The 25,758-nt window shown below is 37.6% G+C and overlaps 2 protein-coding genes across 6 annotated transcripts in view; one reads left to right on the top strand and one right to left on the bottom strand.

The window, feature by feature from the left end:
* The window catches only part of ZSWIM2 (zinc finger SWIM-type containing 2), a 114,481-nt gene that overhangs the window by 76,690 nt on the left and 12,033 nt on the right, over nucleotides 1-25,758 (top strand). For 2 of the 4 annotated variants that reach the window (XR_006273221.1, XR_006273220.1), the window contains exon 11: nucleotides 22,579-22,703. Coding sequence is in view for 1 of the 4 variants with exons in the window: in XM_043488242.1 (XP_043344177.1) it covers nucleotides 1,210-1,227 (18 nt within the window). In the remaining 3 variants the exon portion in view is untranslated. Of the gene's footprint in view, nucleotides 1-1,209; nucleotides 1,523-22,578; nucleotides 22,704-23,998; nucleotides 24,127-25,758 lie in introns of those variants that run through there. The other 2 variants (XR_006273222.1, XM_043488242.1) reach the window with 2 other exon arrangements.
* The window catches only part of FAM171B (family with sequence similarity 171 member B), a 74,999-nt gene continuing 56,485 nt past the window's right edge, over nucleotides 7,245-25,758 (bottom strand). For both annotated transcript variants that reach the window (XM_043488239.1, XM_043488240.1), the window contains exons 4-8: nucleotides 23,695-23,853; nucleotides 20,818-20,988; nucleotides 16,723-16,839; nucleotides 12,020-12,143; nucleotides 7,245-11,777 (exon numbers count right to left, since the gene is read on the bottom strand). In XM_043488239.1, coding sequence (XP_043344174.1) covers nucleotides 10,430-11,777; nucleotides 12,020-12,143; nucleotides 16,723-16,839; nucleotides 20,818-20,988; nucleotides 23,695-23,853 — 1,919 coding nt within the window. In that variant the 3' untranslated portion in view covers nucleotides 7,245-10,429. The remainder of the gene's footprint in view (nucleotides 11,778-12,019; nucleotides 12,144-16,722; nucleotides 16,840-20,817; nucleotides 20,989-23,694; nucleotides 23,854-25,758) is intronic.

Raw genomic sequence — 25,758 nt, 5'->3', positions numbered from 1 at the left:
ATCTCCTACTCAACATTTTGGTCCATTCTTTTACAAGTTTTAGAATACATTCAAAATATCAGTGAAGAGATCAAGAAAATGTTAATTCTTAGAAACAGTTTTTTTCTGAAGGAAATGGTGTGATCAAATACTTTTAATTTGTAAAACATTTTAGAGTAATAAAAATGTAGGAAACTACTAGAATGAGGATGTTTAGATTCTTTTGATTCATGAATCACTGAATAATGGGTTCATAAAATCCTCTTCTTCATGCCTTGCTGTTAAATTATTCTAGGTAGCTGAGTAGTTATTGCATTATATGACATTTAATATGAAGTATGGGAGGCAAACTATACAGGAGAGCAGCTGAGTTTACCCAGTTTGTCAAATCCCCTAAATAACTTGAGTGTTTCTCCTCTTTCCCAAATTCCTAATGATCCTGATTAAAAAAAGAAAAAGCACAGCAGTTGCTGTAAGGAGAACTCTAGCATCTGGAGGCCTACACCTTGATAATAAGCTAACATGGTGTTAGTGTGCAGTGATGAATCAGCTTTTAATTGGAGATAATCCAATTGGTTAAACAGTTGAATCACAAAAGCAATAATTTATAAATTTATAAGTAATAAATTTATAATTTATTTATCCCCTGATAATTTATAAATTTGCTCAATGCACAGTCATAGGTCAATAACTAATAATTTGCCTGGTTTGTGCTTTTCCTTTGTACCACCTTCAGCCTTACCATATTGCTGTTATGAACATTGTCAGAGCCACATAACACGAGGAAACTGAATGAAGTTTACTAGAAATGTGAAGAATCACGGCCTGAACCCAGATCTCCTAATTTTTGCTTCTTTCTTTGTAATATATTTATTGAAAATCTACATTGTGAAAATGCAACATGAAAAAGGGGAAAAAATTAGTAATGAAATTAACATAGACACAATTATTTGCCACTTATTTTTAAGTAAGATTCTACTTACAAAAAATAAAATTATATTTGAGATGTAAACTGAAAGTCATATTTATGAAATTTAAAAGGAGACACCAAAGTCACTTCTTATTTTCTTTCAACTCTGCTACATATACAAGTTTGTTTGTTAAAACCTTATATTCTTAAACAGAGTTGATATTTTACTCATATTTTATTTATTACACAAATAATGACACCAATGGAAGTATTTCCTCACCCTCCTTACTCTTTCTTGACCATCTCACCTTTGTCTGTAGCTTCAAACAGCCGTTTGAAATTCCCCAAACCTCTACTGCCTGCATTGGATTTAACATCTGATCTGACCCCAAAAACCCAAGATGGATTCAGAGGTGCACAGGAAACCTCCTAGATATCCCACTGATCCTTTTAACTTGGAATATCCGAAAGAAAATGGCAGGTCTCCTCTCAAGCCTTCCTCTGGCCATCTAGTTACCCCAATAATCAATAATAACCATCAAATGAAAAAATAATGTGAATATATGTAAAACATGTTAATAATTAAACATTTCTGTATTTAGTGGTCACAAGTCTTTTAGAAGTTACTGAAGTCTCAGAAAGAAATGCAAAAAAGCAAAATGGCCATCTGAGGAGGCCTTACAAATAACTGAAAAGAAGCCAAAAGCAAAGGAGAAAAGGAAAGATATACCCATTGGAATGCAAAGTTCCAAAGAATAGCAAGGAGAGATCAGAAAGCCTTCCTCAGTGATCAGTGCAAAGAAATAAGAGGAAAATAATAAAATGGGAAAGACTAAGAGATCTCATCAAGAAAATTAGAGATACCAAGGGAACATTTCATGCAAAGATGGGCTCTATAAAGAACAGAAATGGTATGAACCTAACAGAAGAGAAGATATTAAGAACAGGTGGCAAGAATACACAGAAGAACTGTACAAAAAAGATCTTCATGACCCAGACAATCACGATAGTGTGATCACTTACCTAGATCCTGACATCCTGGAATCCGAAGTCAAGTGGGCCTTAGGAAGTATCACTATGAACAAAGCTAGTGGAGGTGATGGAATTCCAGTTGAGCTATTTCAAATCCTAAAAGATGATGCTGTGAAAGTGCTGCACTCAATATGTCAGCAAATTTGGAAAACTCAGCAGTGGCCACAGGACTGGAAAAGATCAGTTTTCATTCCAATCCCAAAGAAAGGCAATGCCAAAGAATGCTCAAACTATTGCACAATCGCACTCCTATCACACGCTAGTAAAGTAATGCTCAAAATTCTCCAAGCCAGCCTTTAACAATACGTGAACCATGAAATTCCAGATGTTCAAGCTGGTTTTAGAAAAGGCAGAGGAACCAGAGATCAAATTGCCAACATCCACTGGATCACTGAAAAAGCAAGAAAGTTCCAGAAAAACATCTGCTTTATTGACTGTCAAAGCCTTTGACTGTGTGGATCACACAAACTGTGGAAAATTCTTAAAGAGATGGGAATACAAGACCACCGGAACTGCCTCCTGAGAAATCTGTATACAGTCCAAGAAGCAACAGTTAGAACCAGATATGGAACAGTAAACTTGTTCTAAATCAGGAAAGGAGTATATCAAGGCTGTATACTGTCACCCTGCTTATTTAACTTATATGCAGAGTACATCATGAGAAATGCTGGGCTGGATGAAGCAGAAGCTGATAACCTCAGATATGCAGATGCTGCTGCTAAGTTGCTACAGTCGTGTCCAACTCTGTGCGACCCCATAGACCACAGCCCACCAGGCTCCTCTGTCCCTGGGATTCTCCAGGCAAGAATACTGGAGTGGGTTGCCATTTCCTTCTCCAATGCATGCATGCATGCATGCTAAGTTGCTTCAGTTGTGTCCAACTCTGTGCGACCCCATGGACAGCAAGCAGCCCACCTGGCTCCTCTGTCCACGGGGTTCTCCAGGCAAGAATACCAGCATGGGCTGCCATTTCCTTCTCCCACCCTTATGGCAGAAAGTGACAAAGAACTAAAGAGCCTCTTGATGAAAGTAAAAGAGGAAAGTGAAAAAGTTGGCTGAACACTCAACATTCAGAAAACTAAGATCACGGCATCTGGTCCCATCACTTCATGGCAAATAGATGGGGAAACTGGAAACAGTGGCTGACTTTATTTTTTTAGGCTCCAAAATCACTGTGGATGGTGACTGCAGCCATGAAATTAAAAGATGCTTACTCCTTGGAAGGAAAGTTATGACCAACCGAGACAGCATATTAAAAAGCAGAGACATTACTTTGCCAACAAATGTCCATCTACCATGAGGGGGAACTAAGATAGCGGAGGAATAGGACGGGGAGACCATTTTCTCCCTTACAAACTCATCAGAAGATCATTTGAACACTGGGCAAAATCCACAAAACAACTTTTGATCGCTAGCAGAGGACATCAGACACCCAGAAAAGCAGCCCATTGTGTTCGAAAGGAGGTAGGACAAAATACAAACGTCCATCTAGTCAAAGCTAAGGTTTTTCCAGTAGTCATGTATGGATGTGAGAGTTGGACTATAAAGAAAGCTGAGCACTGAAGAATTGATGCTTTGAACTGTGGTGTTGGAGAAGACTCTTGGGAGTCCCTTGGACTGCAAGCAGATCCAACCAGTCCATACTAAACGTGATCAGTCCTGAGTGTTCATTGGAAGGACTGATGTTGAAGCTAAAACTCCAATACTTTGGCCACCTGATGCGAAGAGTTGACTCATTTGAAAAGACCCTGATGCTGGGAAAGATTGAAGGCAGGAGGAGAAGGGGACGACAGAGGATGAGGTGACTGGATAGCATCACGGACTCAACGGACATGAGTTTGGGTAAACTCCGGGAGTTGGTGATGGACAGGGAGGCCTGGTGTGCTGAGACTCATGGGGTCGCAAAGAGTCAGACACAACTGAACAACCGAACTGAACTGACTGAAGTTAGGGGTTTCAAGGTAGTATTTATTTCACAATGCTGGATATTAGAGATGAATTTAAACTGAATAAATTCACTTTAAAATATTTTCTACATAAAACAAATCTTTATTCTCCAGACTGAAATATGGGGATATATAAATAAAAATTATTTTGTATATAATGCATATTGTTTAATAGTTACAATTCTACTTTTCATTACAGTATTTAGGAAATGTTCTTAACTAAGATGTTCAAGTATAATAAGCCCAGAGACTCCCAGGAATGTAATTATCTGGTTTGTTTTGAATCAGACTGTCTGGAGTTAGTCTAGTGTTTTAATAAGGTCTACAGGGATTAGAACTAGTAAATATAAGAATTATGAAACTTCTAGTCAACTAAAGAACATAAGAAGGAAAAAAAACACTAAATCATGTGGGAAATTTGAATATCCCTACAAGACTGTAGAATATTTACAAGCATAGCAAATGTAGGTTTGAAAAACAGGAAATATAGGGTACAATCAAGAGAGGTTTTGCCACCAAAGATTTGAAAAATACCATTTACTTCTCAACATGAAAAACTTTCCCAACAGAAATAGTCATTTACTATAGCAAAATGAAGAAAAATTGTATTGCAATGTTTTGACAGACACCACAGATCATTTTAAAATGTGATCTTTAAGCTTAGCTATCTTAGAAAGAAAAGTTACTTTTCCCCTAAGAAACTTTCCATATGTATCTAATGATAATGTTTCTCCATCATTTATCATTGATTTTATTAATACTAATTTTTTGGTACTTAACATTGTAAATTGCAATTGTTGAGAAGTGAGTTTTTCTCTAGCCAAACTGAAAATGATTTTATCAAAAAAGTAAACTCACTGGACAGAGTCCGGTTCCAGGTCCACAGTTCCAAATTAAACAGAGGCTCAAAGTAAAGGCAAAAGAAAACAAGTCAAAGGAAAAACATTTGATAGAGAAAATGTATCAAAACCAAAGACAAAAGAAATTAACCCCAACCCCAGAATTGGTTTAGAGAGCTTACTGTTGGAATTAAGTTGTCTCACTGCATATTAGGATAGAGATCCATCTATAAAAAGAAAGCTAAAAGGTGATTTTATGAAGCCTAAAGAAGCACCGCCATATAGTTTAACATTTTTCCAGCATGTAGTTGAAGGATCCCCGATTAGCTGTCAAATACCCCCTAACTCCCTTTCCTTTCCTATAGTTCCTACACATTAATTTCCCTTGCAATTATGATGAACAACTCGTGAACTTCAATCTCTTTGGCAGCTAAATTTCTCATTGTGATTTATGAAATCTTATTTTCTATTACAACCAATTCCATGTGAGTTTGGGTCGTGCATGACTCCTCCAGGGGCTGCATTATTTCTGTTAAAACTCCATACTCTCTTAGATGGAGACCAGGCCCTGACAAAGGTGTCTATGGCCTGGCTTGCCCTTGGGAGGGATCCAAACTGAAGTGTCTATTTCAACTCCAGTGTTGAGGGTTATAATCTCCATTGTATTTTTGAGTGGATTCAGAGCACAATTCCCATTAGAACTGACCAAAGTTATTTCTGGTACCATATTTATTTATATAAGTTGTACAAAATGCCTAAAAACATGGAAGTCAGGTTGTGTTGTTATTTGGTTGCTCAGTCGTGTCCAACTTTTTGCAACCCCATGGACTGCAGCACACCAGGTTTCCCTGTACTTCACCATCTCCTGGAGTTTGCTCAGACTCATTGAGTTGATGATGCCATCCAACCATCTCATCCTCTGTTGTCCCCTTCTCCTCATGCCCTCAATCTTTCCCAGCATCGGGGTCTTTTCTAATGAGTCAGCTCTTCACATCAGGTGGCCAACGTATTGAAGCATCAGTCCTCCCAATGAATATTCAGGGTTGATTTCCTTTAGGATTGACTCCTTGACTGATTTCCTTTAGGTGTGATCTCTTTGCTGTCCTAGGGACTCTCAAGAGTCTTCTTCAGAACCACAGTTCAAAAGTGTCAATTCTTCAGCACTCAGCCTTCTTACGGTCCAACTCTCACATCCATACACGACTACTGGGAAAACCATAGCTTTGACTAGAGGAACTTTTTCGGCAAAGTGATGTCTCTGCTTTTTAATATGCTGTTTAGGTTGGTCATAGCTTTTCTTCCAAGGTGCAAGCGTCTTTTAATTTCATGGCTTCAGTCACCATCTGCAGTGATTTTGGAGCCCAAGGAAACAAAATCTGTGACTGTTTCCACTTTTCTCCCCATCTCTTTGCCATGAAGTGATGGAACTGGATGCCACGATGTTTTTTGAATGTTGAGTTTTAAGGCAGGTTTTTCGCTCTCTTTCACCCTCACCAAGAGGCTCTTTAGTTCCTCTTTACTTTCTGCCACATGTGAGGTTGTTGATATTTCTCCTTGTAATCTTGATTCCAGCTTGAGCTTCATCCAGCCTGGCATTTCACATGATGTACTCTGCATTTAAGTTAAATAAGAGGGTGATGACATACAGCCTTGATGTACACCTTCCCCAATGTTGTCCGGTTCTAACTGGTGCTTCTTGACCTGCATATAGATTTCTCAGGAGGCAGTTAAGGTGGTCTGATATTCCCATCTCTTTAAGAATTTTCTACAATTTGTTGTGACCCACACAAAGGTTTAAGCCTAGTCAATGAAGCTGAAATACATGTTTTTCTGGAATTCTCTTGTTTTTTTCTATGATCTGGAAAAACCCAAATGAACTTTTTGGCCAACCCAATACATGAACCTAAGCATTGTTCAACTAACTGAGCCAACAGCCTTAGTGTTATCATTAGTTTTAGGTTTAAAGCTAAAATAGATATATTTTTTTAAACAGGGGATGTGGGAAGGTATACTCTATTGTTTCTTACTTAGAATATAAAAACTGCAACTCCCAAAATATCTGTCATATTATCTGGGCTTCCCTGGTGGCTCAGATGGTAAAGAATCTGCCTGCAGTACAGGAGACTGGGGTTTGATCTGTGGGTCAGGAAGATCCCCTGGAGGAAGGAATGGTTACCCACTCCAGTATTCTTGCCTGGAGAATCCCATGAAAAGGGTCTGGCAGGCTACAGTTCATGGGATTACATAGTTGGACATGACTGAGAGACTAACACTTTCATCTTCATTATCTTGAAAAGTCTTCTCATTGAATGGAAAAATGACTTGTCTATATTCAGCTTTAATAGTCAAAATGTGAACTTTGGAGAACATGAAATACAAAGAGAAATCATGTTCATTATATAAACATAGGGTATTCAAATATTTATTTTACTATAGTGAGTGTAATCAAGAAAATAACTGAATATTCATCTTCCAGATTAAATAACAATTTAGGAAGGAATGTTTCATAGTTTACCCAAAGTAAAACAGTGCATCGGGTACATTTTTAGATTTTATTATCTTTAATGAACTGTTTAACATTTTTACAAATCTTCAGATTTTTAACAGTTTCCAGCAGTAAATATAGTAGTGATGGCATAAATACACTGAAATGTGAGATTCCTCTGAGGAGAGAATACAAAAGATAGAAACACCTGGAAACAGAGGGCAAAATGTCAACTCTAGTTCTGAGATGGAAATTAACATAGTTAAATTCTTTACAACTCTAGTACATGGAGAAATGAGTAACTCATTCCCTGTAAATGAATATGTAACTTTGAGCTTCACCTTCCTGGAAGTTTTGAGGGGCATTATTTGACCCAAAGATCCCCAAAACTTTTATGTATTGATACCAGAGGATTCAAACATACAGAAAGTGATCTGAAAATGATTGCCAAAGCAAAGAAGTGCTTTTATTCCTCAACATTTGTGACCTTCGTGGTATACTGTGTATTATAAAAGGGCGTAATCCCTATACAATTGCATAAATGTCATACAAATGGATTTTACAAATTCAAGATCATATGTATTCAAAAATACATATAGCTGTGCTTTAGTAAATGAATCCATCAGTTCATTGAGGGATAATTTTGCTTTTAAGTTATATCCAAAGTATATACAAAGGATCCACAAATGTTAACAATTTGTGACTAAAATTCTCAAGGTTTTCATTTGCAAAAAACTGTGGTGGTTTTCAATTTAAAAATTTTAAGAAAGTTGTGAATATTGCCAGTTTATTATCACTTGGGTTAAGAAAAAGTAGATGGCTTCAGCTCTTTAACAGGAAATTTGTGAACTACTCACAAATGAGAAGTTACACATTTTGGATCATTAGAAAAAGATAAATTACCTATACTTCCCAATTGAGAACAGAATGTGCAGTGTATAAAAAAATAAGGTTTTATTCTGAAACCAATAAAAGTATTTCTAGAAAAGCCCTTGGGGATACATCTTCTCATTTCCTTTTCACAAGAATGAGTAAGTGGCATACCTTAATGGCACACCCTTATATCAAAGTGTGTATTCCATTACCAAGATGAGAGACTGAACATTTTTAAGGGTGGGAAAAATATACACTTAAAATGTCAAAGTTCAGTATATTACTATATAGTTTCTAACTTCATTCCAACCTAGATTGAAAAAAGAATACACAAAGAGATGTTACTGGCATGCAAAATTCATTGTTCCAACGTGAAACACTAGGTCTATATTTTTAATAAAAACTGCACATCTGTTTAATTTGGCTAACAGAAAGAAAATGCACATTTAAGAAAGATGTTATCATATCCTTCTAATAAAGCAAGTCTATATCAAAGGCACTTCAGCAGAGCACTAACTCCTTAACCTTTTCCAAATCATTTTCATTTATGTCACCTTTAATACATCTTTCTGTGTAAAACCAGTAAGAAACTGCCTCTAATTTTGGACCTTATCACCCCTCCCTCAAAAAAGTAAATGTAGGTATTAACCAAAACATTTCTCTCTTCTATGGATTGGGGTAGAATATAGCAAACCTTTACCTAGATCTTTAAATTCTTTGGGTTAATACAGAAAGGAATGTTATCTGACAATTATATGCTTCAGAAATGGTTACAGGAAAAACCTGGCTGAAGTCTACTGTCTTGGGGGAAAAGCTGTTGTCTTTTGCTGTATATCTATCTACAGTTTGACTGAAGCTAATGTGGTTAATTTTAGTTCTTACAACTTGTTTATGTGCCTTGGGTCTCTATGTTGCTCCCATCTTAATTAGTAGTGCATGAGAAATAAAGCAATTTAGTTTCATTTTCCCCTCCCCAAGGAAAAGGGTAAGCTGCTTCAGACATTTGCCTTTATGGAAATTTTAAGAAAAATGAGATGAGTTGATTTTAATTAACAAAGTTTCATTTTTAGGACATGAATGATAATTCAGAGTTGAAAGCACTTAAAATTAAAAACGGCTGTTGAATGTGTTCACACTAATTCTCTGCTATGATGAAAAGAATATATTACTTCCAAACCTGGAAAAAATGTTATATAACTTAAAAGCATTTAAGTGATTTAAGAAAAATCTTTTACTTTTCCTGTGAAATTGAAACTGTTGTTCCCATTTTTTAGAATGTCAGCAATAAAAAAATCTGGATGTATACCTGGGATCCTGAAGGTATTCTTGAATCTCAGGAGAAATGGCACGTTTTTTCTGCTTGACATTTCAGAAAAAATTGAAATGTTTATTTCCTTTAGCTCCACATATTTTAAGTTTGGATGTTTATAAGAAACTTTCAGTTCATTGATTTCTTAAAATCAAGTTTAATAGTTTAAGTGACCTTTTTTGAATAGAAGAAATATCTTAAAACGGATTTCAGTCTATATGTATCAGTGAGCCTTAAAGATTGGGGAGGGGGAGGAATGATTTTTTTTTTTTTTTTAAAGAGTGGTAAATATTTTTCTTGACAGCTAAGCTCACTTCCCTTTTGGTGATGGGGAAGGGGGTAAGAAATTTTTAAATAAAAATTCAGTATCAGAACATTCATTTCTCAGATTTCTAGATAAACTAACACCTTTTTATTCTGTGAAGTTTTATCCAAAAACAACCAAAGAGCTGGCATTTCCCTCTCTAACAACCAAGTAGCTTCTTGCCCATCTTAGGTGAGGATGGAATTTACTTTTGGGTTGATACAATATACATGCTGTTTAAAAATGAAAGAAAAGGTGGTTTGGCCTTTGAACTCTAGAATAACATCAATCCAGAACATTTATCCAGTTATTTTCAAGTATGTGCAGTGGAGAATATAATAGTAACATTTCACGAGAGTAATACAGTTTCATTTCTAAATGTTTCACAGGGGTTGTCAAAGCAGAAGCAATATTTTTGAAAGCAACTTTAGGAGTATACTTTTCACTGTTATTCTTCAGAGTCAGGGCTCAACTTGATGACTGAGCAACGATTTTGGATACTATTTTACATTTTGAACCCTCAGATACTTCAAATTCATCACCCAAAAATAAATAAAAAGCAGAGGCCAGAAAAAAGCATTTCTTGGTATCTTTCTCACTATTGAATTACCATTTTACTATTTACTCTGCTTGAGACATGTCCAGGGACCATGAGATTGCTCAGTCTCGGCTTCTTCAGAAGTTCACACAGCAATTTACAATAAAAAGCAAGAATAAACAGCACAAGACAACAGACACAACCACTCTTGGTGTTAATTTATGGGAATCAGTGGGCGTTCCTCTCGCTTCTTCCAGATGTTAGTTTTGCTATCTCTCTTGGCTAGTGGTGGTGGTCTGCCCCTTTTTTTAGTGGGGGATATATTGGCTTCAAAATCTTCAGCGGTGCTTTTTCTTCCTGGGGACTCTTCCCCAGGGTGCTCCATGATAGCTACACCCCCTCCATCTAGGATGTGCCTTAAAGCTGGGTCCTCTGGAGAGCAGACAGTGGTTCCACTTTCACTACTGCTCAGGTCTAAGTCTTCTAAGTAAAGGATCTTAGGCTGATGCATGCTTTTGATGAACGTTTTCTCCCTCTCCAGTTTTCTACTTGAGTGGTGCTCATTCATGTCCACCCCAGAGTCCAGACTCGTGTCATTGCTCTGGGCTCTCTTGCCCTTTTTCAGGTCTATGAAGGAGTGCCTCACCTGTGCGACCGGCTTTCCATCAAGAGACACAAACCAGGCTCTGGGGTGGGGGGAGGGCTTTCCTTTGGACAGTTCTAGGAGGGTCTGTTCTGAAATTCCTTGAAGCTCTGATGAAAAGGGAGTCATTACAACAGCTTCATTTAGTGTTCCAGGGACAGAAACAGATTCGAGGAGGCTGTTTGAATACCGGCTCCAATCTGAAGTTTGGGATGGCAAACTCTGTTGACCTTCCAGTGGGATGTTCTCTTCCCTGGCATCTGGGGGCTGGGCATGAGAATGCATTGGCATTTTCGGTAATGTCTGTGTAAAGTTCTCTCTATTTACTGGCTCCATCAGTTGGCCATAGACTAACTGTCCCTTTCTCGGCAGAGTAGCTGACTTAGCAGGATGCAACTGCTCTGGAGTGGGGAAGAGGTCAGATGTTTGAAGGATGGCTATGGGCTGGCTGTAGATGTGCATGATCTGTTCTGGAATGTGGGAATGCCCATATGCCTCTTCATTACCTGTGAGATACCTCTTTTCCTCTTGCGTATCACCTAGAGACGAAGACATATTGTTGTTAACATGTTTAAGTTGTTTGGACCCTACACTGGGCTCCAAAGACTGTGCTGGGTTTCTGGAGTAATTATTTTGATTAACTGACAGAAACGAAACATCTTCATTGTAGATTTTTAAATTATCCCGAGTTTTCACCATGGAAACTCTTTCTTCTGCTTCCACCTTGGATGATTCCTTTTTCTGAGGGCTGTACGAGGAGCTTTTGGCATTGAATAACTGTGATTTGTCCTCAGTCTTTAATGCAACTTTGACCGAACTGATGTGATTTATGTGAGTTGTTGAAGTTGTCTGGTCTCTTTTGAGGACCTCAAGTTTAGTGGTATTTCTTTCTCTTTTCTGTGGAGTACCACACTTATCCCTAGAGTAGAAGAGAAGGCAAAACAAAAAAATGTTTCAAACTTATCTAGAAGGTTTCACTTAAAAAAAAAATCTGTTTATTTTATATATATATATAATGCTACTGTTAAAATATATCCGTCTTTATTTTAATCTATATTTTAAATATCAAACCATTGCTTTCTACAGACTTTGTAATACACAGAACTTACATGACACTAAAATCAGACAGTTTGTGTTCACACTCATTACTATTGTTCTTACCTGCAATAACAAAGAAGTACAGCAAAAAATCCAATGACAATGACTATCGTTCCTCCTAATATGGCTGTAAGAAATACTGTGTGGTAGGCAGTTATGTCCTTTGAATCTCCATTTATACCTGACCCTAAATAGTTCAAAATAAACAAAGAGAAAATATATTACTTTAGGTCAGACTTTCAACTGTGTCCTATCCTGGATGAGGCAGATTAAAGATGTGTACACAGGTCTATTAATTTGTTCCCCTCCCATGGCAGGCTTCTCTGTGGATGGAAAATATTTTCCCTACCCCCGTTAGGCTTAATCAGTTGACTTGCTGTGCCCGGTGAAATATGAGCACCTTAAATGACTCTGTATAAATTGCCTGTCCTCTGCTAAGGTCTTCTATTAAGTGAAAAGTATATCCTAAAGTTTTGCTATTCTTTTAACTTAGGTTCTGGAATGAGAAAATAATCTTAAAATTGAACCAAGTCAATCCCAACAGTCACAAAATGAAAGCAACAAATAGAGAGCAGGCTTACTTGTTACTGATGGCTGAATGTTACAGAAAATGGTACCAAGATGCTAAAGTGCTGCTATTACAAAACTTAAAATATGTGACACTGGCTTCCAAGTCAAGCAGTAAGGAAATTGTTGCAGGACGTAGTAAAAATAGTGACTGAAGCTATGGTAGCAAAATGTTTGCTGGAATAAAAAATATTTCTAATGAGAGCTTTGTGCAAAGAGGTTTTGAGATAGAATATAGTAAGCGTTGATATTAGCCGCGTTCAATTTAAAAAGAAAATTTAAAGATAAATTTTAAAAGAATTTGCTGAAGTAAACAAGGGTGAAAAGGCTAATGAGAATGCAAAAATTAGGGACCCTGAAAAATCAAAAGTTGTAACTCCTTCAGACAGGACTCTAGAATGACATGGCGCCATGATCCCCATAAGCTAAGCCCAGCAGAAGCATGGTGACCCATTATTCTTCTTTATGAGAAAACATATATACAATGTTGTGGTAATTACTTTGTTGTTTTTGTACAGTTGCTAAGTCACGTCTGACTCCTTTGCAACCCCATGGACTGTAGCCTGCCAGGCTCCTCCGTCCATGGGATATTCCAGGCAAGAATACTTGAGCGAGTTGCCATTTCCTTCTCCAGAGGATCTTCCTAACCCCGGGATCAAACCTGCATCACCTCCATTGCCAAGCAGATTGTTTACCACTGAGCCACCAAGGAAGCCCCTGGAATTAGCTTAACTGCAGTAAAAGCAGACTAAGCATGGGGAAGATCAGTGGAGGTTCTGAATATTCTGCATGAAAGGAGATGCAACTTACCTTGAGGTAATGTTTCAACATCACTAGGACTTAATTTTGCTCAGAAATGAATACAAGTCTACTGATTAGTCTCAACTGGATTCTAATGTGTATTTGGGGTGGTGAGACACCTGATTTTCCGCTCATCTCAACCATAAGAAAAAGTCCAGCATGAGGCTTTCAACTTCACCAAGGACGCTGGAAAGACTAAGGACACATAAAGACTTAGACCCTTTAACTTTTACATCATCTAAGTTGACTAAAGTATAGTGACATTAAAGGATTTGGGGAGAAGCGGTGTTTTGTTTATGCATTCAGACTTCGAAGCCAGAATGCCTGAACTGGAATCCTGGCTTCATCCTTTCTGTGTGGTGTTGGGCAAGCTTCACTCACTTATGTCTCAGTGCACAGCCGTCATACTTGTTACAACGATTAAATAAAATATTGAGAACAGTGTCTAGCACACGATAAGCACTCACTAAGTGTTGGCTATATTATACCACTGTTGTTAAATGAAATGTCAAGATTATAGAAGAACGGGCACTCCAGTACTGAATACTCTCTTAACTGGTAACAGATAATAAACTGTTTATCATATTGAGTAGGCAACCAAGCCCAGCATCACACAATATGACATTTCTTTAAAGAAAAAAGATAAGAGTAACAACTCTATCTGTATATTACTATTTATGATCCAGAGCTGCAACAGAGTAAATAGTTAAGACTATAACTGGGTGAAATTCAAGTTCTTCTCCAAAGCATATCTGAATATACATTTTCACAATTGAGTAATGTAAGCAATTTTCACTCCACAGAATTCCAAAAGAACTCACCTTTGGAATTAAGAGGCTGACACTGTTACATCTGTCCCAAATCTTAAGTGTATGACAACAGCAGAAAAGCATACAACTGCATGTGTGTGTGTTAGTGTGTAGGTGCATGCCCAAGAGAGGTTAGAAAGTTAGAAAATTACAATAAATTTTCATTCTGATATTTGAAAATTAATGGTACTTATTTAATTCTATACTCAGCTATCTACTTACCTATAATAACATGTGAAAAACTAATTGATTTTAATTTCTTGCACTTAATATTTTTTCAAGGAATTCTAGAAATTGGTTTAAGATTTATTTTAAAAACATATTTAGTAATATTATTAACCAAATTATAGCTTCAGCACACCAGACACTAACTAGCCCATCACAGAACCAGTTTGATTTCACAGTAACATTTGCATCCTAAACTGTTTAGGGACATGAGTGATCCTCATATCCAACTCCTGCAATTTAGAAAAAGGAAAACTAATACTCAGATGGGTAAGGACCCATTTCAAGCTCACCCTGTTAATTACTGTCAGAGCCAGAACTACAATCAAATTAAAGTGATCCATATTTCCCATATGGACCTTTCAAAAGCATAACTGGAAATTATCTAATAATCCTACATTTCTGTTAGTACTCTGATTCACACAAAATTGTTCCCAACATAAAAGCTAAAACAAAACTTCTATTTTAGAAAATTATTTAAGCTTTTATAATTCAGTCATCTTGCATAAATGGTATATTTTTAGTGGAAAGCACATTTCTCTGTAAAACTCAAGTGCTCCTGAGGTCATTTTTGTCAGAAATGAAATAACTTGGATTTAGTTGAGTTGGAGTATTAAATATTAATTGTTCTTTTTCATCAATATTTTATAGTTGCAAATTTAGAATAGGATAAGATCAGACAGCTGGCAAGACTGCATGATATTTTGCACCACAAACAACAAAAGCAATCACCCTCTGGTTTCTGAATAAACAAACTCATAAGCACTACAATGAAACAAAAAACAGACCATTCCTCATGATTATAATGGTTAACAGCTCATATTTCTTCTACTGGAATACTCTATTTTAGCTTCATTTTTGAAACAAAGTCTTGTTACCTTGCATGGTTTAAAAATGGAAGGTTGTCAAATGTAAAATGAAAATAAACTATATAAAAAGTTTCAAAAAACTCAAAAGCTTTCAAATAGGCAGCCATAACAAAGTGAGCCGAAACACTGCTACTGAGAAACGGATGTAAAATGTTATCGAGAAACGGATGTAAAATGTTACCCGTATCCTGGATCAGGGCATGCACCAGGACTATCGCTGAACAGCATGAAATAGCCAGGCTGCAGCTGCCTTTCAGCTGGAAGCCAAGACACTAGCTAAACCAAAATTACTTCTGACACAATTAAAGATGAAGGAGAGACATATGCATTCAGCTTTTACACTTTCCCTAAACTTTACAAAAATGACACGGAAAGTTTCGCTCTCATTTGTTTTCATAAATACACAAGTCCACAGGGTAGAGGAGAATGAGAACAAAGACAGGGGCAACAAGGTGCTGACAGGGGGCGAGCTGACTTAGCAGGGCAGGCAGCAGGGAAACCACGAAGCAACTCAACTTACACCAGCAAACGCCCAGGAGGCCTAACCAGGTCCCGGCCCACAGTGCAGCCAGGCTACACGACAGCAGGTTAGAGTATTTCTTTTTTTAAGATGACTTAATGGAGGAGATATGCAATGTTTAAGAACTGAGATATTTACACAACTCAAGATGTAGGATTTCTAAGTACAAAGTATACAGATAGATTGATACCATGTTAATTTGATACCAGTTAAATGAGGAAAAATGAAACACTTATTTCTCCTAGAATATAAGACCATTCCTAGCACACAGCTCTTGGTTTTTGCCCACCTTCTGTTCATATGTCAGGCCAATCTTCATTTGGGCCATCACCGGTCTTCCTCTACAAACACTAGGGACACTGTTATTTAACAGTCCTTCCTCCTCCCCAGCACACCCCCACCAAGGAAAACGCTCATGATCTAAGTCTGAAAATTCTTCATCCCTAGAAAGATTAGGGACAGTGTGAGGAAAAAACTGCAAAGGGCTAGGATCAGCTACCTTGAAGCAGCAATCTTCCAAAGACAGGAAGCAGGTCTGCTAACGGGGTCCTCTAGGATTCCTGCCTTTTACACTCTGCTTTTTCAGCCTTCCCTAGGATCCTGCAAACTCCTGATATCCTAATATATGTTTCTAATTATCCAAAATCTGCTCCTGTTGTTTGCAGTCAAAAGCTCTTAACTGATCTGGGTAGAATTCATTCATAAAAAGCAAACAAAGAAAATTCTTGATTTGAATAAACTTTGTACTTCAGATTCATCAGGTATTACAGTTGTAAAGGACCCTAGAGTTCATGGAACTTAATCTTTCCCTATATATCTGGAAAAAATGAAATAAAGCTGAGATCAAGAGACTAGAAGCTTTTTCCAGTGTAATACAGTAAGTAGCAATGCTTAGAATAAAATGGGAAACTAATATCAGTTTCAGCATGACTATTTGGATTTTTTAAAGTTTATATTGTTTCATTTTTACCATACCTCTAGTTCCTGGAAGTGGAGCTGCTATCCAGTAGCCCAAATGTGGTGCATCGTATGTCCAAATCAAATGACTGTTATATTCCTTGACCATTCCCTGGCCATGATTTACCCACGCACCTAAAAAGGAAGGCAAATAAAAAGTACTAATCAGTTAGCTTATATATCCTGAATGCTAATAGGAGTTTGCTGATAGTCATGTACAGAATACTTTGTAGGATATTTTCAAAGATGAAAACTGTGACAATATATTTTCATAGGATAATATATATATATCATAATATATATTATATTAAATAGAATAATTTGATTTGTTATGACCAAAGGATACAAAATAAATATAAATAAACTTTACATCATATATAAAATCAACATAATTTTATATAAATATAAAAAGGGTATCTATTTAGGGAAATCATATTCTCCAAATAATGTCTAAATTGTTTATATTAAGATATGTCTTAGTGAGAACGTAATTAAATCCAAATTTATCAACAGATGGCTGTTACCTGCTCTGGGGTTCTGATTAAATGCTTATAGTGTGTGTTTTATGACCTTATTAATATTTTTTATTAAATGCTGTTTTGTTCTAGTATTGCTGGCATGGTTCTTTTAGAACCAAATGTCTTAAAACTTAAAAAAGTGCTATTCTGATTCAATTAAATATCAACCACAGAAAAAAGAATTCAGTAAAACCAGTATCTTTTATGAAATCCAGCATTACAAAGCTTGTTTATAAGTTTGGTCTAGGTTTGTATTTGGTTTACTGATCATTGTAATGATGTATATAGACAAACTTGAAATTACAGGAGTGAGTCAACCTGCTTTTTGAATAGTCACATTAAACTTAAGCAGTACATGTGATGAATCAATTCAAAAATTGTGCCACTGGAAGGTATATGAGAAACACAGGCTTTTTTTCAAGAGAAACAATCAGAAAGCAGAACTCAAAGCAGATATTCTTCTTTTAAGTGTCTTGAAACAATTCTCTCATTCAACAAGTCAGGGGATTGAGGCCAGAATAAGTCAAGTGACTTGTTCAACATCATATTGCTGGTAAATGGACCAGGTCTTACAGCTTCTAATCCAGTGTTTTACAGTACTATACCACTGTGACACTGTGACTTATAATAAGACATTTATATATATGGTCTTAAATCCCCAGTCCTGGCACAGAGCTCCTAAAACCTTGTAATTCCCTACGTGATAAGATCCATAAAGGTGGAAAGAGTGTCTTGTCTTGTAGACAACAAGCCAATTTCAACCATGTCTGAGTTTATGTTAATGAGGTGAATTTTGGAAAGTCCCAGTGGATGGGGGCTGGTTGCCAGGGGAACCAATTGCATGTACCTTTCATCCCCACCCTCCACACCCCTGTTGAGAAGGGAGAGGGGCTGGAGCTTGAATTCAATTGTCAGTGTTCAAAGATTTAATCAAGCATGCCTACATAATGTGGCCTCCACAAAAGTCCCTGAACTGCAGGGTTCAGATAGCAGAGCTGGTGAACATGTGGAGGCGCTAGGAAGGTGATGCACCCAGAGGAGAGAGCACTGAAGCTCCAAACTCCTTGCCCTGTGCATCTCTTTCATCTGGCTATTACCAAATTGTATCCTTCTATAGAAAACCGATAACCTAGTTAGTAAACTGTCTTCCTGTGAGCTGTTGTAGCAAGTTACCAAACTTGAGGAGAGGGTCATGGAAGCCTCCAATTTATAGCCAACTGTGGCAGGAACATGGCTGATAAGCTGGGCTTGCAGTAGGCCTCTTGAGTTGCAGGTTGTGGGACCAAGCCTTTAACCTGTGGGATCTGACACTAACTCCAGACAGACAGGGTCTCACTCAGTTCACTTCAGTCGCTCAGTCGTGTCCAACTCTTTGCTACACCATGGACCGCAGCACGCCAGGCCTCTGTCCATCACCAACTCCCAGAGTTTACTCAAACTCATGTCCATTGAGTCGGTGATGCCATCCAACCATCTCATCCTCTGTTGTCCCCTTCTCTTCCCACCTTCAATCTTTCCCAGCATCAGGGTCTTTTCAAATGAGTCAGCTCTTCACATCATGTGGCCAAAGTACTGTAGTTTCAGCTTCAGCATCAGTCCTTCCAATGAACACCCAGGACTGATCTCCTTTAGGATGGACTGGTTGGATCTCCTTGCAGTCCAAGGGACTCTCAAGAGTCTTCTCCAACACCACAGTTCAAAAGCATCAATTCTTTGGTGCTCAGCTTTCTTTATTGTCCAACTCTCACATCCATACATGACTACTGGAAAAACCATAGCTTTGACTAGACAGACCACTAAAGGAAATTTTAGGACATTTAGCTCATGTTGGAGGGTATAAGAAAAATACCCTCACATTTGGTGACCAAAAGTGAAACTTTTGAGTGCAGAATAGAGTTGAAAGAAGAGTTTGTCCCTTACAACTACCTTTGTTACTTGCTTAGTTTCCACTCTTTTAAAAATAATATATCTGTTTTTACCTTCTGTAGTGAATGTGTTTGTGCCTCACTATCTACCTTTTCAGGTTCAATGAAACCTCAATTCCAAATCTCTTTGAGAATATACTGCTCCCTCTTCTTAGTCCGCATGATTAGTTTAGGGCTCCAATCCCAGCTCCAACACATGACTTAAACCTAAATAAATCTATGAAATCTATTTGCAGGCCACAGACATTTGTTCTGAGATGGGCATGCAAACCTCCTTCTAGAAATGCAGTGAATCCAAGGGCTTGTGTACTAGCTACTAGGAAAAGAATTTCTCTATCTTTTGGACTTTAACCTGGGCAGTATAAAGTGAGAGCACCTACAGCCTTCCTGCCACTCCAAAGGGAAATCCTATTTTAGAAAGGTTATTAACACAGAAAACAGATGAGAGAAAAAGCAGGTCCTACAAATCAGTCTAGTCTGTGTATCGTGACTTAATCCAACACAGTTCTACCCCTGGGCTTTTCAGTTGTGAGGGATTGATCATCTTTTTTTGTTTGTTTTTTGATAAGGACGCCCACCTTATTTACATGGAAAAACAAAACCAAGAGAAGCAGAAAAGAAAAATGCATCCAGTTGCTATTTGAGGAGGTTAATCTCAGGAAACAAAACTGGTACCAAAGTATTTTTTTGGAAAATAATCACTCTTTCTATCTTCATATATATATACACATATATATATATGTACAGACATATATAGAGAATACAATGTGATTTATTTTCATGAAATTTGCATACATTTATTAATTGCTTTAGCCAAACTTTTAGATATAAGTTTATATTGCCTATGACCACCTGCAACGCTGGAGACCCCAGTTTGCTTCATGGGTCAGGAAGATCCCCTGGAGAAGGGATAGGCTCAGTATTCTTGGGCTTCGCTGGTGGCTCAGATGGTAAAGAATCCACCTGCATTGTGGGAGACCTGGGTATGATTCCTGGTGTGGGGACCATCCCCTGGCAGAGGGCATGGCAACCCACTCCAATAGTCTTGCCAGGAGAATCCCCATGGACAGAGGAGCCTGGCATGCTGCAGTCTGTGGAGTCACAAAGAATTGGACACAACTGAGCAACTAAGCATTAAGCACTATCGTAACAAAAACCCATAAGAGCCTCAAAATATAAAACATGGGAATGTGAGTAAATAATGCTATTTTTAAATAATAGTGTTATCATTTTCTCTACAATTTTATTATACTAATCAAAGTGGGGCCACTTTTGGTCACTGATAAGGTGCTTAAAATTATAATATTACTGATTTAGTGCTCTACTAAAGATAAAACATTCATCAGTTCAGTTCAGTTGCTCAGTCGTGTCCGACTCTGCGACCCCATGAATCACAGCACGCCAGGCCTCCCTGTCCATCACCAAGTCCCGGAGTTTACTCAAACCCATGTCCATCGAGTTGGTGATGCCATCCAACCATCTCATTCATGTATAAATATTAAACAGTAAGGTATATTAAAATTTAATATCCTATGTAAAATAGAAATTTGTCAATTGTACCTTAATAAAGCTGAAATGTTTTAGTAACAATAGAAACCTATTTCTAAGATAAACATTCAAATATTCAAAAAATTCAAAATATTCAGAACCTTTTCCCATAGTTCACATACCTGTGTTCATATCAAATGTCCAGGCAGGTATGTGATCCCCTGCACTGACATCATTTGTATGTAGAAGAGGAAGAGAAATTTGAATAGAGCCATCCACCTTTAATTCTTTTCCTCCAGAATATATTTTCACACATATTGCAGCAAGAGGAGTTAATTCAATGCTTTCAAAACCTAAAAACAGAAGACAGTTCATTAAAAGCATATGGAAAGCACGAACTGTAGTTATATATTAACAACAAACTAATATTGGCCTGAAATATCTAGTTCCTCTATTTCAACCAGAGTTATCCAGTGTAATACCAAATAGATACTAGATTCTATTTGAGGATCCTTAAACTATAAAATATATCATAAGTAAATGCTATACTTATGTAACACTGAGACATTATGTTATGAGTCTCATGATCTAATTCTCTCAGTCCTCTGATTTAACGTCACTGGAATCTAAAAGTCAATGTTTTTTTGTCTTTAACTTTCTGTTTTACAATGGAGTATAGTTGGTTAAAAATGCAGTGATAGTTTAGGGTGTACAGCAAAGTGATTCAGTTACACATATACGTGTATCTATTCATTTTCAAATTCGCTTCCCATTTAGGTTGTTAACCAATACTGAGCAGAGATCCCTGCGCTATCCAGCAGGGTCTTTGTTGGTTATCCATTTCAGTAATTTGAGGTTTTTAAAAACCTACAAAACCATCAGGAAGGCTGCCTCTCTGTGAAGGAGACATTTGAGCAGTGGCCAAATGACAGGTGCCATCCATGCAGAGACCTCAGAGAAGAGCCTTCCAGGCAGAAGAAACCAGGGCAAACCCCCCAAATCAGAAGTGATCTTGGCATGTGTAAGAAGGAAGATGAGAGCGCAGAGGGAGATGGAAACAGCATGAGGCCACCGAAAGGAATTCTAATTATCGCTGCCACCGAATCTGGTAATCTATCTTCAGTTATCAGACAGGGCAACCACTGGCTTATTGGAGATTTTCTGTTAAATGTAAGAGATTTAACCTTTGTAAACGTCCTAAAATTCTATCCATAAGATAAGCGAAGTAGTACCATACATATTCTGTAGACTAGTTGCACTGGTAAGTAATGTACTGTAAAAAGTACTATGCAGTCTGTAAGTAATCATATCTCATATCAAACTGTAAAACCAGCTGGCTTTCTTAACTCCACCCCTCGGTTCTGTGCAGTGAGTAGCTTCAAATACTGAATGCGTCTGAAACTGATGAGGTCAACACCCCACCAATGTGGAATAAGACCAACTAGAAGAAAAGGAAAAAAGAGTCTGAAAGACAATGAGGAGACTTTAAAAAAGCATCTTCATATTCACAGGACTCTAGAACTGTGCAATCAGTATATTAGCCATGAGCAACATGTGGCAATTTCAATTTAAATGAAATTACCAACTTAGTTCCTCAGTGCACTGGTTATATTTCAAGAGCTCAACTGCCACCTATGGCTAACTGCTACCATATTGGGCAGGACAGAACATTCCCATTTGACACCACGGCTCTAGGACTTTTTAAAATGTTAGCAGCGTCAGGACAATTGAAACGTCTAATGAATAATCTCAAAAGCAGGTGGTAGAGAAATGATGAAGGGCAGAACATGTTATAACTTCTTCCCACTGAATCTAATGAGTCTTGTTCATAAAAACCCTCCAGGGCAATATGAGCTTCATTTGTGATAGTGTATATTGGTTACCATGCTTGTAATGCTTTTATTTTGAGCATCCTATAACTTATACCTGGAAAACTTTGGCAGGTGTCTTAGATTGGCTTCTTCTCCTGAAATAACACTTTGGAAGGGAGGAAGCACCCACCACTGAGGGAATGAAGGAGTAATACAGAAGGAGGAAGGAAGTCAACACAGGATGTGTTAATGAAGAGGTATGTACACTTTATCTACTCTTTTCTGTCGCTGGTTGAGAGCCTGCCTCTTGTGAGGGCCAAGTCTGCTTCCTGGGCCAGGGAATGCCCTTATGCAGAGCCACAGATACATGCAGAAGGAAACATTTAGGCTTGTAACGGAAGAGAGGGTCATCTGCCTGGGGTATCAATAACATCAACTATAGCAGGTAAAAAAATGCCTATCAACCATAACACCTATTTGTTTATTACTCTAATTTCTGACTAGTCCCCAAATGATATGGACCAAAAATCTGACTCACGTGAAACCATAAAAATTACAGATTGTCTGAGGTGATTTTAAAAACAGTGGAGTTTCTTACGGCAACAAGTGGTAGAAATGGTGGAACAAGTGTGGATGTACAGAGGAAAGATACAGCTTCTACAGAGGTCATTCATAAGTTAATTGTTAAATAAAATGTAAAATCCCATCACCTCCTTTACTTAGGTCATGACAGCCTTATGTATTACTACTGCTGAATCTGAAAAATACATTTTTTCAATATTTACCCTTTTACTCAAAGTATTTCAAATATTTCAAAATTTCCAACTGCTCACTCCAATCTACAGACTTTTTTGTTTCCAACAATTATTGACACTTCTCATCAATTTAAGATTAATTGGTCAAATCATATGTCTAAACTTCTTAATCAAATTTCCACTTTTAAATGCATTTTTTAAATTTGCAAAATTTTAGAGTAAACATTACCATTTTCTATAGTTTGCTTACCTCCTATGAATAAAAATACCCTGTAAATTAAATTCCCCATTAACTTGTAATTTATGCATAAGATTCTGATATAATCTCTTTCATAATGTACTAGAATAAAAGGACTGTCTATAAACACTTTAATAACTGTTTATGTTTCAAAAGTGATGTCTCCTCCAAAGTGTAAATTAATATCAAACATCTAAAATAGTATTTGAATATGTACTGTTTTTATAAATAGATTATATAAAAATTAGGAAATACCTGACTTATTGAGAGTAATGCCAGTTGTATACAGAAAATTATCCACTTTCAAAAACTGTTGTAGAACTGTAAGGTAGCCTGTAACATTGCTAATATGATGGTTGTTGGGTAGTTTAATTAAGGCTTTTGAAAACTGAACACTTGGTTGAGATTTGGCATCTGGAAAAAGGAAATCTCATTAGCAAATAAACAAAACAAATGCACAGTAAACACAGCACTATTGGTCAGGACATGTTACTCTAAGTGAACCAGTTATTTCTAAAACATTACTAACATCGTATTACAATGATTATTTTATATTCAGATCTGAATTAACAAGAAATGCCCCTTTCTTTAACTCAAAGTCCTGCACTCAATATGCCAGCAAATTTGGAAAACTCAGCAGTGGCAACAGGACTGGAAAAGGTCAGCTTTCATTCCAATCCCAAAGGAAGACAATGCCCAAGAATGTTCAAACTACGGCACAATTGCATTCCTCTCACACGATAGCAAAGTAATGCTCAAAATTCTCCAGGCCAGGCTTCAACAGTACATGAACCATGAACTTCCAGATGTTCAAGCTGTATTTAGAAAAGGCAGAGGAACCAGAGATCAAATTGCCAACATCCGCTGGATCATTGAAAAAGCAAGAGAGTTCCAGAGAAACCTCTACTTCTGCTTTACTGACTACGCCAAAGCCTTTGACTGTGGATCACAAGAAACTGTGGAAAATTCTTCAAGAGATGGGAATACCAGACCACCTGCCCTGCCCTCTGAGAAATCTCTATGCAGGTCAGAAAGCAATAGTTAGAACTGGACATGGAACAACAGACTGGTTGCAAATCGGGAAAGGAGAATGTCAAGGCTGCATATTGTCACCCTGCTTATTTAACTTATATACAGAGTACATCATGAGAAATGCTGGGCTGGATGAAGCACAAGCTGGAATGAAGACTGCCGGGAGAAATATCAATAACCTCAGATATGCAGATGACACCACCCTTATGGCAGAAAGTGAAGGAGAACTAAAGACCCTCTTGATGAAAGTGAAAGAGGAGAGTGAAAAAATTGGCTTAAAGCTCAACATTCAGAAAACTAAGATCACGGCATCTGGTCCCATCACTTCATGGCAAATAGATGGGGAAACAGTGGAAACAGTGAGAGACTTTATTTTGGGGGCTCCAAAATCACTGCAGATGATTACTGAAGCCATGAAATTAAAAGACACTTAAAAAAATAAATAAATAAAATAAAAGATGCTTACTCCTTGGAAGGAAAGTTATGACCAACCTAGACAGCATATTAAAAAGCAGAGACATAATTTTGACAACAAATATCCTTCTAGTCAAGGCTATGGTTTTTCCTGTGGTCATGTATGGATGTGAGAGTTGGACTATAAAGAAAGTTGAGCACTGAAGAACTGATGCTTTGAAACTGTGGTGTTGGAGAAGACTTGAGCATCCCTTGGACTGCAAGGAGATCAAACCAGTCAATCCTAAAGGAAATCAGTCCTGAATATTCATTGGAAGGACCGATGCTGAAGCTGAAACTCCAATACTTTGGCCACCTGATGTGAATAACTGACTCACTGAAAAGACCCTGATGTTGGGAAAGATTGAAGGTGGGAAGAGAAGGGGACGACAGAGGATGAGATGGTTGGATGGCATCACCGACTTGATAGATTGAGTTTAAGTAAGCTCCAGGAGTTGGTGATGGACAGGGAAGCCTGGTGTGCTGCAGTCCATGAGCAAAGAGTCGGACACAACTGAGCAACTGAACTTAGATCACACAAGGCACCTTTAGTCTAGAGCCTGCTTGAGCTTGATTCATCTGCCCAGAATTTCTTCACCTTTGAGTTTCACTCTGGGGAACCACACATTGACTCATGTGGCACATTTGGGGTTTCATTTCTGCACAAGAGTAGAGGTACTGGTGCATGCCAGAATGGGCTGAAAGCAATCAATAGCATCTCATTATCCTCTTGACCACAGTGATCTGTTGAGTGATGGAACCTGTGCCAAGCACAGTTAACGAGATGCAATGTGAATTCTGGGCTTCCCAGGCAGTGATAGTAGTAAAGAATCC

The sequence above is a fragment of the Cervus canadensis genome, chromosome 15 (assembly GCF_019320065.1).
Source record: "Cervus canadensis isolate Bull #8, Minnesota chromosome 15, ASM1932006v1, whole genome shotgun sequence".
NCBI lineage: Eukaryota > Metazoa > Chordata > Mammalia > Artiodactyla > Cervidae > Cervus > Cervus canadensis.
This window is presented reverse-complemented; position numbering and strand designations above follow the sequence as displayed.